Source organism: Semicossyphus pulcher, unplaced genomic scaffold (genome assembly GCF_022749685.1).
Source record: "Semicossyphus pulcher isolate SPU_LCO1_2020_fin unplaced genomic scaffold, fSemPul1.0.p SCAF_10, whole genome shotgun sequence".
In the NCBI taxonomy this organism is placed as follows: Eukaryota; Metazoa; Chordata; class Actinopteri; order Labriformes; family Labridae; genus Semicossyphus; species Semicossyphus pulcher.
In genome coordinates this window covers 13,113,815-13,128,705 of record NW_027211604.1, presented here as the reverse complement: position 1 = coordinate 13,128,705, position 14,891 = coordinate 13,113,815, and the positions used below count along the sequence as shown (strand labels likewise).

Here is a 14,891-nt window from a genome sequence, read left to right as displayed (position 1 = left end):
AGGGATGTTTGGCCACTGAGCCAATAAGGTGTTCAGCCCCTTACTTTTCTGTCTCCATTATAGGCTATAGATCATGACAGATAAAAAACAGCTAAGAAGGAAATTAAAACTGAGTTTCTTTCCTCCCCTACATCCATAGTGGCCATTGTGTCTTTGTTTTTTAGGCCCATGCTTTTCAAAAACAATGATGTCAGTCATTAAGGAACCTCAGCATAATGATGATATATTAAAAATGCCTGTGGTAGGCCTATATGTACCACAGATGCATTCTCAATCCTGACAGATTATTAATAAAGAAGAAGGATGAACAACTGTGGTGGACAAAGATCCTTTACTTTAGTCAAAGTGCAAATACCACACAATAAATATGAGTGACATCTTCTGTAAGTATTAAGTCTTATAAACTAAACGTATCCTACTCTAAGTGTCGAGTAAAATTACTCATTGAGCAGTAAGATGTTCCCTATAAGTGTTTTTTTTTTGTTTATTTTTGGCATAATATTATTTCTGCATTAGTGTATGTTGCATTTTACTAAAATAGATTTTAATGGTAGTGCTAATGTAAGTTGGTTTAATGTGCAGTTGCACATTTTATTTCATATCATCATGAAGAATTGTATTTTTGCTGTGCAGTGAGGACCAAGTAACCCTAAAAGTGCATCTTTTCATGAGGTCAGAAAATCAGCCCTGTTTATAGCTTCGTGACTGCAGCTAATCTATGAGGTTTATTTTTTTTAAATAATTTATTTAGTGCAAGAACTGGAATTTAAAGAAGAAGTAGAGCATTTTCTCAACCTATGAGGAACACTTGACCCTTTAGTTTATCTGAAAATTCAAAATCACCAAATTTGGAGATGCACCAAGGAAGGACATGTTACCCAAGTTACCCAATATTTACCTCTGAAAAGTAGTGGAGTAGAAATTGCATAAACTATAATTACTCAATAGAAGTTTGAGTATGTTGAATATATATTTAAGTACAGTAATTAAGTAAATGTACTGAGTTACATTCCACCACTGTAAATAAATAAAACAGCCCACTTCCCTCCTCCTTCTCACCTGACCTGTGTATTTTTGGCCCTGTGTTATGCCTCTGGGTGCAGCGCTGTCGCATTGCCTCCAGCAGGGGGCGCTGTTGCGCGGCTGTCCCGGGACTCTGCCAGTAGCAGAGCTCCCCTAACTTCTCAGCGGTAGCCCACATCAGCTCTGAGGAGCGGGGCGTGGACTCGCACAGACTACTCTCTGCCCTTAAATTTGAGGAGACGGCGGACTTTCGGGAAAAAAAGAAACTGAAAAGAAATCGATCGATTAGCGGCTGGTAAGAACTTTTACAATGTTTATCTGTGTTCAACAGCCTTGTTTCCGTTGTGGTTGGGACGTTTTGCTGTGGATGTCCAAGTTCAGTTTGACTTTTTTAACAATAGATTTCAAAGTGAGACGATGGGCCAGCCCATCCGATTCCTCAGAGGAAGATAAAGCCGAGGGGAAGTGGACTACTAATTCACTTCATAATTTAATTTAACTGGCTTTTTATGTTTGTTTATGCAGCAGATGGAGTAAACGTTGCATTTAGCAATCAGTAGCCTATAAAAGTAATGGCTTAATGATTGGTCCAACATTAAAATGAATGTTTAGGAGTATACAGATACCAGAACAGAGCAAATATAATACAACCAGGCTCTGACACACAATCACACATTAGGGAATAGTGCTTTTAAGTAAATAGTTAAGTCTAATACAATGAATGATGTCTGTTTTACCTTCTCAGTCTCCTGGAACACTGCACTCTGTTCCCAACCTTTTTAATTTCTTGTCTTGTTTGGGAAGAAAAAAAACTTTATTTATAAAAGTAGTCTTTGTTTTACAGGCTACATGTTCCTGATCTTTAAAGAGAGGCAGCCTACAGTATAACCATGGATGATATCTTCACGCAGTGTCGAGAGGGGAACTCTGTAGCCGTCCGCCTCTGGTTGGACAACACAGAAAATGACCTCAACTTGGGGTAAGCGGATGTATCAGCACACACTGTGTCAAAGAGGACTGAAGAAGGACCTTTATCTTCCCCTGGAGTTTAGATATAGTGTGTAAAGTCTTCACTTTATATCAAATGTATCACATCTGGAATGATAGGTGAGATGATTCTGTGCTGGTGTGTGTGTGTGCAGACAAAGCGCTCCTTGGCGCATTAGAGGTGGTCAAATAGTTTCCATATTGTGCTCTCCCTCCCTGCAGCTCCACATGCCGCTGAGCATCACCCAGCGTAGGTAATTCCAGGCCAGTTTTGAGCTTTTTTCCCCCGCAGATTTCTTCTTGGATTTCTCTCCCTATGATGTCATCCCTAAAAACTGTGTGTGTGTATAAAAGCAGTGTGTGATTTGTGGTGGGGGACAACAGAAAATGACGTACACTAGAATGAAAAGCAAAGTTTATTTACTCAGAAGAAGAAGAATTGAAATACAATATAAGAGGTGGGAGTTTCTATAATTAGTTTCAGCTAATCATTTAGGATATAACGAACACGTCAGGCCGTTTACATAATTTCCCTGCTAAAAAGGAGCGAGAAGACCTCACTGCTAAAGACCTCGGTTATCTCATTCTTGGGCCAGGCCATATATGTGCAGTTTGTTGACGTTGACTTTTGAGGGCTGCAGAGCTGCTAGCCAACCACGCAACAGCAGAGACCATTTCCTCTCTTCAACTCCATACAGGGCCAGACCAGGCCCTCGCTGACAGAGCTTCCCCAGGCAGCTAGCTGCACATAAACATCTGACACACCAGTCATTACGCTGGAGGCCTTTGCTTTGGCTGAAGAGTGTGAACCAGCCTTTTATTGCCTTCAGAATATCTAATAAAGTGTAATAAATGTCATATGTTGGTGGGAAAAGATGCTGCGTAGTTACAGAATTTCATTCGCAGAGTGACACAGGAAGACACAGGGGAGAAAGAGAGAGAGAGAGACTGTCATTCCTGGGTTTTTTTCCCCTCTGTTACTATGTTTAGCACACAGGGCTGGTCGCACCGGGAGCTATCCGTCCACAGCGCTGCATCAGAACTGACAGAGAATGTGACTAACTGCTGTTTCACTTAAGTGTGAGCTAGTTCTGCAGCTATTTCCTATTACAGGCTATACAAGCCCTCCTGAGGTTTACTGGTAAATAGAGTGAGCAGTTTGTGGCTTTGCACGGAGCTGCGAGAAGCCCAAACAGCTGTCCTGGGGTCAGCTCATGTGAAGGAGTCACTTGGGTGGCACGTAGGTGACAGCTTGGCTCCTTGTAGACTGCAGCAGTGCTATGCAGGCTGCTGTCTTGAGTGTGTTTGCGTCTTTGCGTATGTTAGCAGGCATTCCAGCTTCTGCAGAGACATATTTACCACTGGGTCTAGGCTCCCGGCAGCTTGAGAAAGCATGTGCTTAAGTCTAAATAAAGACCGGTAGGTAGAGGGTGTGGGAGAACCACACACAGTGTTTTGTGGGTTTTGAATAGAGCCTTTTGTACACACACTTCAGGGGTTATGAAGCAACTTTGGGGTGCAAACAATTAAACAGCTACTTGAAGTGTCCTCCTTTGTTCTTCTTCTCTGTGTTTCAGTGATGATCACGGCTTCAGCCCCCTCCACTGGGCCTGCCGGGAGGGGAGGAGCGGTGTTGTTGACATGCTCATCATGAGAGGCGCTCGAATCAATGTGATGAACAGAGGAGATGATACGCCGCTGCACCTCGCCGCCAGTCATGGACACAGAGACATTGTGGCAAAGGTACACACACTCACGCGTATTATGGTTACAACTGCATCTGTCAGAGGGGAGTAAAAAATGCTTTGTTGCTCAATTTTCTCACTTTCGAATCCCAGCTGATTCAGTGCAAAGCCGACCCCAATACAGTCAACGAGCACGGGAACACACCGCTTCACTACGCCTGCTTCTGGGGCCAGGATGAAGTGGCAGAGGTACAATACAACACACCCACACACACTCCTGTTTTTCAGTTGGCTGAACGGGCCCTCTTCTGGGGAGTAACAGCCACTACAGGGCTTTTGTTGTTGAGTATTGGAGCTTAAGCTGCTCTCAGTGTCTTTGCTTTATATTCAAAACCTGTCCTCTAAATCTACTCTCCTCTTTTTTAAGGACTTGGTGACCAGTGGGGCCCAGGTGTGTGTATGCAACAGGTATGGACAGACACCTCTGGACAAGGCCAAGCCTCACCTAAGACAGCTGCTTCAAGGTTAGAGGTCATTTTGGGCATTTTAGAACACAAACAGACTCTTTAAAATAAAATAATTATGCAATTTTATATTTTCGTATTGTGACCTTCTTTGTTTATGTTTTTAGAAAAGGCAGAGAAGTTGGGTCAGAGTATGACCAAAGTCCCTTACAAGGAAACTTTCTGGAAGGGCACCATGCGAACACGACCTCGTGAGTGACACTCATGTGACAAAAAGGCACAAATATCTGGATCTGTGTTTGATTGTTCATGCCTTGGCTCTTTTAGGTAATGGTACCCTCAACAAGCAGGCTGGTATTGATTACAAGCAGCTTTCACTCCTGGCAAAGATCAATGAGAACCAGTCTGGAGAGGTCAGTTACACTTCAGTGCATCAGATATAAATTTATTTCAAGCTTGGCACTTGTTATATCGACTGTGTGCTGCCTGTGTCTGCAGTTATGGCAGGGCCGGTGGCAAGGGGATGAGATTGTAGTGAAGGTGCTGCAGGTGAGAGACTGGACCACTAGGAAGAGCAGAGACTTCAACGAGGAGCATCCCAAACTCAGGTAAATTACAAATCAGTTCTTTAACCGTGAAAAGTAATACACATGTTTTCAGGATTTATTTGTGTGCATAAAGGCATCTCACGCTGCCAATTAGTATGCATAAAAAGAGGCTAATACATTTGATTCTGCTGTTGTCGTCTCTAAGGAGCCTGTTTGTCTGTGCTGAATACAGCCTATGAGCATTTGGACTTGCTGGTGTACACAGTGCTTATGTAAGGATGGACTTGACGTGATGATTGATTGCGATTGAGGTCAGCTGACACAGAAAACTTAGGATCTGGGGCAGGAGTCTTGTGAAACAACAGGGAGAGGAGTTTTTATTGTGGGAGGTCAATGAAGTGGGGTGTTTGGTGTTATGGTGAAATAGTTGATGGAAGCTGTTTTCTGTTATGGGCTATTGTGTCACACTGTAACACAAACAAATTCCACAAAGTTCATTCAATCACAATAAACTTGAAATACATCATAACATGAAATTTGAAGTATGCACAGACGATACTAAGGCAGAATTTTGGTGAACCAAAGTCATACGAGCATTTTAGCACAGCTTCGGCAGGGCCCCTAAAAGGACCTACGAGAAGAACTACTTCACAAAAGACACATTATTAAGAATATGAGCATATTGTCTAACCAGGCCAGGCTTTATCAGTCCCTCCGACATCAGACCTTCTAAGTAATAAAGAAAAATTACAACAGAACCGTAATAGGACAAAAATGAAGAAAACTCTGAGCTGGCTGATTCAAAGAATGTGAGTGAGTGTGCGAGCATGCTTCCATGTGGGCCTCATTTCTTGCTCTCTTTTAAGAATTAAAGTAATAAAAGGCAGGAGTTTGCTTAAAAATTAAGGGGCAACAAATCATGTGACATGTATTGAAAAAAAATTAATGACGTCAAGTTGATTAACTTGTAAAACTACAGGTAAGTTTAACTTTAAAGGGCCTCAGATGATGCAAATGTGATGTAACATGGATCATTGAGGACTTTTGTTGTCTGTTTTTCCTCCCAGCCATCAATTTGTTCATTTCTTATTTTTCTTGTAAGACCTCCTTATGCTACAACTGCAAAATGATTCATCTTTTATCTTAACACTAATAAAAAGACATTTACAAACAAGTTCTTCCTCTTTTTCTGTCTCTCTTTTCCCTACGTCTGCACAGGATCTTTTCTCATCCAAACATTCTCCCTGTTCTTGGGGCATGTCAGTCTCCTCCGTCCCCTCACCCCATCATCATCACACACTACATGCCATACGGATCCCTCTTCAACATACTCCACCAGGGCACTAGTAAGTCATTTGAGTTTATGCACGTCTTAAAATTACGAATAAAATTACATTTCTCTCCTGCCTCCTTGACTCCTCCTTTCTTCTTCTTCTTCGTACTCAGCTCTGGTGGTGGACCAAAGTCAAGCGGTGAAGTTTGCGTTGGACATTGCCAGTGGTATGGCGTTCCTCCACACCTTAGAACCAATGGTGTCACGGCTTTACCTCAACAGTAAACATGTCATGGTAAGATATTCTTGCCGTTTATGCAACTGCAATTATAAAGGGTTAAGTCTATTACTGCAAAACACAAGTAAGGCTCATTGTCTACCCAGATATTTGATGAGTAACAGGCTTATTCATTCGCAGATTGATGAGGACATGACAGCCAGAATCAGCATGGCAGACGCTAAGTTCTCCTTCCAGTGTCCTGGTCGGAGTTACTCTCCTGCCTGGATGGCCCCTGAAGGTATTTATTGCTTTTTTTCCTCTCTCTGGTCTCCTTCTTTCCACCTACTTCCTCCTCCCATAATGCCTTGTTACATCCATGAGTCACTCAGTAAGAGACATGCTGTACTGTATAATTAAGTCCCAGATTAGTGGTAGTCACGCTGCTCATCGGGTGTGTTGCCATGTAACAGAAAAAATACAACGATAACTACGGGTTATCCTGTAATGTTTATGGTTTTCCACTTGTTTCTCAGCTCTGCAGAAGAGGCCTGAAGACATCAACAGAAGATCTGCAGACATGTGGAGCTTCTCAGTGTTACTGTGGGAGCTCGTTACCCGTGAGGTCCCCTTTGCTGACCTCTCACACATGGAGATAGGCATGAAGGTAAGTGGGCGCAGTATTTATCTACCCACAGGCTTGTATTGTACTGTATATGTAAATCAGCATATCTGAATCTCTTACAAAAACTGCACCAAACCCACATGGTAGCTTACCTCCCTCTCATTGCTCAGGTGGCTCTCGAAGGTCTTCGACCAACCATCCCCCCGGGGATTTCACCTCATATCTGTAAGCTGATGAGGCTCTGCATGAACGAAGACCCAGCCAAGAGGCCAAAGTTTGACATGATCGTCCCCATCCTGGAGAAGATGCAAGACAAGTGAATGCCTTCGTAGAAGTACTATGTTTTTTAATCATGGAACCACTCTGTATCTTCACTTTAATCATGTATCTGCTAAGCCACTGTAAATAATGTCAAGAGACCACTTCAGCGACACAATTCAAACTATAAGTATTAAAATGCTTTTCTTGTATAATTTAAATATGAGGTATAAATTTTCTTAAGCCTGATATAATGTATGATGCTCTTTTATTATGGCTGTGTATTGAAATATTGGCTTTTTTGACACAAACAGATCCAAAGAAATGTGTATAGAAACAATACTTTTATACACGAGCGAATACCAATGCAATAAATGTTTTATATTTATGACAAATCTGTTTTTTTAATTTTCCGGCCCCTTAACTTTTTTCGTGTGCACAATGCTCACATCATTATTTATTTATTTATTTCCTAAGCACAATAAGTGCTTAAATAAAAATACAAGTTTTCCGTTAAGTATAGTTGCTTTCTTCAGCAGTTGGAGATTGTCTAGTTGTCACGGAGATAATTCAGTATTAGGTGCAGTTGTTGTCAACACTAGATGGGGCTGAAAGCTCTGGTTTATTTACAGTAAGTGAATCCTGTGCCTAAACTACTATTTCCAAGATCCATAGTTAAGCTTCAAGCTCACCTCTGAGGCAAGTTTTGCTTTTTCTCAAAAAAATTTAATGGGCTTTTTTCACAGTGGACATATTGACTTATAACAGGAGGATAACACAGGTGTTAATAATAATTTGAACAATGGTTCTGTTGTATTCAGGTGTCTGAGAAAGCCATGACAGGCAGTCAGCATGCACACAACCAGGACTATACAATTGAAGCAGCTAAATGGAATACAGCCATCATTAATGCTATTACACCTGCGCTTTTGCCCTTGACTGATGCATATTTATAATGCACTAGTTTATAGTTTATTAAATTGGTTGGTTGTTTTACACTATCATTGTGTAAAAAAGAAACATTAAGAGGAAGTCTAGTAATCCATGTGTGACGGCATGAAAGCAGGTAGTACAAGCGTGCTGTAAAAAAAACGGCAAACAGTAAGTTCAATTAATTCGCCTCGATAAAACTCCTAATCCTATCACCACGTGCCTTATCAGCTGTGGTTTGAGTTACAATTTGCTCAGAAGGAAGAAATGGGAGAGGAAACCTATGGCACGTGACCAGTCAGCTGACTCTCTGTGCCTTTTACAAGACCGAGCGGTGAGACTCGCATCATAACATACCGAGGAGGAGCACACGGAGGGGTTAGCGACGTTGCTTCTAGACACTTTGTGAAAGTGGAAGCAGGGGTGTCTTGAAACTCTTGACCTGTCTGCCTTCAACACAGGCGGATAATAAGGCGACGACGTGCCCCCTGGCTGCTCCTTCATTGGGAGGTACAGTGAGCTAGCTTTGTTAGCAGGCAGCTGTCGGGTTTGTGTCGAAGCTTGTTACCCTTCAAATGTGTTTGAGGATGTCTGTATGAGTCATTTTTTCACCGGTTGAATCTGAAGTGTTGAACTGACACTGCTGGGTGTTACTTCCTTGACGCCCCTCACTTTGTTTCTGGTTTGTTCGTGTTTCTTACAGAGGCTGCAGACAAACGGAGCACACCTGCTATCAGAGGGGTAATGGGGCTCTTCGCGCAGCTGCCCTCCTCTGGGCTGATAACCTGCACTCTTCTTCTCATGTTGGCGCTGTTCGGGTCCTGTCATCCAGCAGGGACCTCACAGCAGCCCAGGCTGGTGTTCATGCAGCAGTATGACCGTCCAGGGGTCGGATTTAACTGGAAAAATGTCACCTGCCCGCTGTGCAAAGCTCTCTTCACCATCCTTGATATCGCCCTCCTGGTAAAGTTTCCACGTTGTTGTTTTTTCACTTTAGCTAAGGAATGTGTAACCTCCACTAGAAAACCTTTGAATGGGGATTTTTATTATTATTTAGCCTTTATTTAGACAGGTAATCTCATTGAGACACGTGGTCTGATTCTCAAGAAAGACCTGAGATACAGCAGCAACAACACAAAGTTACAGACAGGAAGTTTAGTACAGAGATACAAATGGAAAAATAAAATCATTTTTGGTACAAGCCAAACAAATATAAGTATTGGAGAAAGAACAAAGGAAACATACAGTTATGTATGAAAAAAACACAGTTAATACATTTTCACTTGTCAATGTCATTTTATCTGTACATCTTGTTCTAGTTTTAGTAGGTCCACTTGGCTAAAACTAATGTAATTCAATACAGCAGTCCTGCAATAAACCCTACCTTCACATGGGGATAATGGGCAATTTGAGTTGAGATTTGAAACTGTTAAGAGGTATGATCCAACTTTATAGTCACCATGTAAGCTGTATTTTTGATGGTGTTGGATTGTATTACGTGATAGTGAGAGGGTCAGTATAATGCTAAATGATTCAACAGCACCACAAACTACAGCCTCCAAGACAAAGGTGAATCAAGCCCTTTAAATGGTTTAAACAAACTGAAACTGAGTTAGGAACAACTTGTTAAATATTGAGTTAAGTATGAGATATGAGGGTGGTTTGTTCACATTACTGTGCATGATTCACATCATGTTACCCTTATGCAAGGTGCTACTAATAGACCATATTTATTGAGAGTTATAAGCAATTTAACTTTGACCATCTAAAATGGGGTTACTCAAATTAGCAAACAAAGGGGAATGTGACATTAAGGCCCTATATGGAGACGTTTCAGTTCTAGATATGTATGTCATCTCTCTTTATATCTCCTGGTGCTTATAGCTGATTAAAAACATTCTTAAAATGTTATGATCTCATGGCCTATTTGTAAAAAGTAAATAATGCGTTCATACTTTTACGGACATTAACAGGAACTTCATTCCTGGCATTCCACTGATATATGGGAAATGTGCCTTTTAGAGAGGAAGTTATCAAGATGGGTACCTTGAAGAATGAAAGGGCAGCACCAATAATTAAACACAATAGTGGAAGTATTTAAAATGTTCAATATGGATGGAACTACACTTAAAAAAAAAATACTCTTGAGACCAAAACTTTTCATGAATGTGGGGAGAAGCAAATAAGTTCCTATTTTTCAGGTTTAAAAAAAACACTAACCATCTGGAAAGTCTCTCCTACAAATCTTACTATTGCAGTGTCTCTTATTATCCCAACTTGAATCTCAGATAAAGTATAAAAGTTGTGATATTAGATTTGTAAGACTATAATGTCAATGACTTGTGCAAACATAATGCATAGGCCCTAATACTACATTCAGTATAAGGAAACACCCATTCAACGTTTTTCAGGAAATTTTAGATTTTGACATCGGTTGTTCAAGCAATAGGTCAAAGACCTTTTTAGGGTAGTCCTCCTGCTTCTTCACTTATCTTGTTCTGCCTTGGTTACCTCTCCTAGAGTGATGTCAATGAAGAGCGAGTGGCACAAGCAGTATGTGAGGCATGTATCCGTCTCCATCTGGCCGAAGAGCAGGTGTGTCGGCAGATAACCGAGTTGTTCAGGGACGACTTCATCCGAGCTCTGCAGCAGTCCCTGCTGTGGCCCTCTGAAGCTTGCGCCCTTCTGGTGGGCCCTTCCTGCGGCACATTTGACATCTACGCACCCTGGAACATCACCCTGCCAAAGGCTCCTAAACCACCGGTCACACCACCCTCTCCTCCAAAACCTGGTTCTCCACAGAGCAGGGTGCTGTTTCTAACAGACATCCACTGGGACAAGGTGAGTGAATGCCCAAGCTGAAATGAATGGAAATAATTAAATCTGGTTTTAATTCTTACTTTTTATATGTGTGATAATATACCTTTTTTTTTTTGCACCCTGGGACATCACCCTGCCAGTGCCTCAAAGAAAGTGTGTACAATAAATGTAGTTTCATGTTGTCAGTGGACAGTAGATAAATTCCAGGACTACAATCTCTTTGTCATACATTCCAAAAAACGCAAGATGGCGGTTGATTTGCTTAGAAATGCTGCAGTTTCTTTAGGAAATTTGAAAAGACTAACCAGAGAACAGTGGATTGATTTTGGTCACCGGACTTTGTTTTGGCTCAAGCCCTGCTTTTTAAAAGATAAATCATCCCCACTGACAGGATTACGAGGTCGGCAGCAGCGCAGACTGCAAGGACCCTCTGTGCTGTCGTAAGGACTCGGGCTCTCCCAGCTGGAGGCGGAGGGAAGCTGGGTATTGGGGCACCTACAGTAAGTGCGACCTGCCTCTACGGACGGTGGAGAACCTCCTGGAAAACGCCGGCAAATCCGGGCCCTGGGACTGGGTCTACTGGACCGGAGACATACCGGCGCACAATATTTGGTCTCAGACCAGGAAGCAGCAGCTGTCAGAGCTTACGGTCATCTCCAGACTTGTTCACAAGTGAGTTTAACTTTTTGTGTAACTTGACACTAAATGTATGCTTTCACACATAATTGGATTTGTAGCCGAGCTATTACTGAGAATTTTATGACGTACATCCACTTACCTGTCTGAGTATTTTCTAATAGAATAATTAGGTGTTGAAATGTGCGACCTTTCAACTATGTGTGTGTGATTATCAGCTGCTATTGGAGTTTCTGGATACCACCGTTTTTAACTTTAACCTCAGAATTCTTGAGGTTACAGTTGATAACATTTAGCAGATAACATTCAGGGTGTCCTTTCAGCTGCTGGGCTGCTCAGATGTTTGTCTTGTGTTACCTGGAATGGATCCAAACAGCTATTGACTCGCCTCTCCCTGCTGTCTTCTGTCCAGACACCTGGGACCCAATGTGACGGTTTACCCTGCCATAGGAAACCACGAGAGCACGCCGGTGAACAGCTTCCCACCGCCGTTTGTTCATGGCAACAGATCCTGCTCCTGGCTCTACGATACCATGGCAGTGGAGTGGGCACCATGGTTACCAGAGCAGGCTTTGAAGACTTTAAGGTTCTTTATTCATGTTTTTAACATTTCTGTTATGTGTTGATGTAAATGTAAGGGTCAGGCCACCTTGTAGATAAGACGTATGCACTGCTGAAGTGTGAACTATGTGCATGTCAAATGTTTGTTCTTTCAGTTTCATTTGTCCACATCCTGTTCTTGCAAAGCGAGATGATAACATTTCTCTCTGTATAGATTAGACTTTTTATGGCTGCCCAAATAGCTGATTGTGAGTCCAAGTCGTTCAAATACATCTTTGGTTGTAATTTCAGATATGCAGGATTCTACACAGTTGAGATTCAGCCCGGTCTGAGGGTGGTCTCCCTCAATATGAACTTCTGTGCTCGAGAAAATTTCTGGCTGATGGTGAACTCCACGGATCCTGCTAACCAGCTGCAGTGGCTGGTGCATATTCTCCAGGACAGTGAAGATAAGGGAGAGAAGGTCAGTAGAGCAACAGAGGACGTTGTGTTGGAACATTGTAAAGCTGATGGAACACCTTTTATTGAGTGTCAGGCTCACGTCCCACTCAGTCATGTGCTTTATGGCAGATGTGGTTAATGACTTTATGGCTTTCTTTTGCTTTCGTCTAGTCACCGTTTCTGAGCATGCAATGAAAAAACATTGTGGTGCAACTGTTTTCCTCTGTGATGTCCTCTTGTTAGGTACATATCATCGGTCACATCCCACCCGGACTGTGTCTTGGCAGCTGGAGCTGGAACTACTATCACATTGTCAACAGGTGGGTAGCTACACTGAAAATTCAAACTTAAAGATGCAAAAAGCACAAGTGTTAGATATTGGAGTTGTACTGCAGGAAAAACTTTTGCAGTAGAAGACACAACATTTGTGTCCTTTTTAATGCTGTTGCCGCTAAGGAAAGTTCTGTACACTCAGCAGTGGTTTCTTGTTCAGTGTGGCTGCGTCAGAGCGTTGAATGTAAAGTGGAGCCTGCGTTCCCAAATAATAATGCCGCTTGTCTATTGTAGCTACTGTATATTTTAATTGTAATGTGAAACAAGCCAGATTATCAGTGGTCTTGGACTGTATGGATAACCTGCAGATGTGAAGATAATTTCAGTCATTTAAACTTGGTTGACTTATTTGCGAGCAGCTTGTTTCACTTCCTCTCTGTTTGCACGGCCGGGTCAGTATCCTTTGTAGTTTTGTGCGTCAGTCTTAGTTAATGAATAAGCAAGCAGTTGTTTTTTTGTGTTGTTGTTTTTGAAGGTCAATGCACTGCTGTGGTTAAATCAATGCATGTGACAGCGTGACTTTTTAGAACCTGCCATTACAAAAGATGAGAAGTTGTATAATGTTCTCTTGTTTAACAGCCATTTTTTCTGTTTTCAGATATGAAAGCACAATTACTGGACAGTTTTTTGGCCATACACACCTGGATGAGTTCCAAATGTTTTACGATGAGGCGACTATGTCCCGGCCACTGGGAGTGTCATTCATCGCTCCCAGTGTCACTACATATATTAATCTAAACCCAGGTACGTTTGTAAACGGAGAAGGATCTCCCAACATTTGGAAGTCACAAGTTCAAGGTCTGAGGTAAATATTAAATAATCTCTTTCCAGGTTACCGTGTCTACTACGTGGATGGGAACTACAAAGGCAGCTCTCGGCTGGTGCTCGACCATGAAACCTACATCCTCAACCTCACAGAGGCAAACCACAGTCCAGGAGGGGCAGGTGGCCCGGAAAAGGACCCCAAATGGACACTGCTGTACCGAGCCACGGAGGCCTACGGTCTGACCACTCTGTTCCCATCCGACTGTGACAGGCTGATGCAGACATTTATCAAAGATGACCGGGTCTTCCAGAAGTTCTGGTACTTAAGACATAAAGGACATGTGTCAGAGCCCTGCGAGGAGACATGCAAAACCACTATGATGTGCTTCCTGAGAAGTGGGCGCTACGATGAGCTGGAGCAGTGCGACCTTCTCAATGGGTTTGGAGGAAAGTTGGCCCGGGCTGCTAGAAAAACCCTTTGTTGACACTTGACAGTTAGTTCTGAATGGATTAGTGGGGATAGAGGAATAAGACCAAATATAAAATTGAGCCAAAACGTTCTCCTGCTGGTTGGTCCACAAGGATTGTTGTAATTGTTTGATAACCAAAAGTCACTTGAGATATTTCTCTCTGTGTGTGCAAGCTAGTGAGCCTGACATTAAGTCGAAAGAGGTGACAGTTATGCCTTTTATCAGTCCGGTCTTTACACAGACATTTAACTGACTGATTTGCATCATGCCTTGTGTTTGTCAACTGCTGTTTTGCAATGCCAAATGTGTAAAGACGGTTTGAGATTGTCAGAAAAGAAGTTCTGTTTACTTGAAGTGCACATTGCAGAAGTTTAGTGGCTTTTATGAAGTTTTCATGATTTTGGCAGATCTACTGTGCAGGGTGCCTTGTAGCAGGGAGAACAGTGTTAAACGTATCCATCCCAAACAATCGTCCAAGTGTTTCACAGAATAGTTGCAGCCAAAATCCACATTATTCCCATTCCCGTTATTGTCTTTGAGGATGATCAGGACACTTTTCTTAAAATCCTGAAGGTTTGCGTTAATGGAATAATTTGTCCCACAATGCGATTCAATCATGTTTGTTGGATTTAAAGGTTGTACTTTTCTGAATCTAGTGATCAACCTCTCAGGTGTGAGTGAACACAGAGTCATATCAGTAAATTTGACAGTCCATCATCTGCACCATTGTAGTGTTTTTGTAAGTATATTCCTTCATGCCAGGTACTGTCTGCCTCAACATAAAGATCTTCATAGCTGAATGGTTTCTCAGTGTTTCTCTCTGAGGTTTACTTCTGTCTGCACTTTAATTCTTTG

The 14,891-nt window shown here is 42.1% G+C and overlaps 2 protein-coding genes across 3 annotated transcripts; both read left to right on the top strand.

Moving 5' to 3' along the window:
* Positions 1-1,231: 1,231 nt before the first annotated feature.
* Positions 1,232-7,469, top strand: ilk (integrin-linked kinase). 2 transcript variants are annotated; one of them, XM_069670338.1, is made up of 13 exons: positions 1,232-1,318; positions 1,868-2,002; positions 3,588-3,753; positions 3,849-3,944; positions 4,123-4,219; positions 4,327-4,410; positions 4,487-4,572; positions 4,658-4,767; positions 5,926-6,053; positions 6,154-6,275; positions 6,399-6,498; positions 6,734-6,864; positions 6,993-7,469. In XM_069670338.1, the coding sequence occupies exons 2-13, from the start codon at positions 1,914-1,916 to the stop codon at positions 7,140-7,142; spliced, it is 1,359 nt and encodes a 452-aa protein (XP_069526439.1). In that variant the 5' UTR covers positions 1,232-1,318; positions 1,868-1,913; the 3' UTR covers positions 7,143-7,469. The 2 variants fall into 2 exon arrangements, with proteins under 2 accessions (XP_069526439.1, XP_069526446.1); XM_069670345.1 differs by having other exon boundaries at positions 1,241-1,318; positions 1,854-2,002.
* An 881-nt stretch (positions 7,470-8,350) lies between these two features.
* smpd1 (sphingomyelin phosphodiesterase 1) lies at positions 8,351-14,836 on the top strand. Its single transcript, XM_069671309.1, has 9 exons — positions 8,351-8,520; positions 8,714-8,973; positions 10,531-10,851; positions 11,222-11,502; positions 11,879-12,052; positions 12,319-12,490; positions 12,712-12,788; positions 13,400-13,545; positions 13,633-14,836. Exons 2-9 carry the CDS (start codon positions 8,755-8,757, stop codon positions 14,049-14,051), a joined length of 1,809 nt encoding a protein of 602 aa, XP_069527410.1. The 5' UTR covers positions 8,351-8,520; positions 8,714-8,754; the 3' UTR covers positions 14,052-14,836.
* Positions 14,837-14,891: the final 55 nt, after the last annotated feature.

Excerpts from the sequence above, each read along its gene's own strand:
- ilk (XM_069670338.1), top strand. The coding sequence starts at position 1,914 with ATGGATGATATCTTCACGCAGTGTCGAGAGGGGAACTCTGTAGCCGTC. Across the intron at positions 6,054-6,153 it reads CATACTCCACCAGGGCACTA|CTCTGGTGGTGGACCAAAGT; the intron begins GTAAGTCATTTG and ends CTTCGTACTCAG. Across the intron at positions 6,276-6,398 it reads TCAACAGTAAACATGTCATG|ATTGATGAGGACATGACAGC; the intron begins GTAAGATATTCT and ends ATTCATTCGCAG.
- smpd1 (XM_069671309.1), top strand. The coding sequence starts at position 8,755 with ATGGGGCTCTTCGCGCAGCTGCCCTCCTCTGGGCTGATAACCTGCACT. Across the intron at positions 12,789-13,399 it reads TACTATCACATTGTCAACAG|ATATGAAAGCACAATTACTG; the intron begins GTGGGTAGCTAC and ends TTCTGTTTTCAG. Across the intron at positions 13,546-13,632 it reads ATATATTAATCTAAACCCAG|GTTACCGTGTCTACTACGTG; the intron begins GTACGTTTGTAA and ends ATCTCTTTCCAG.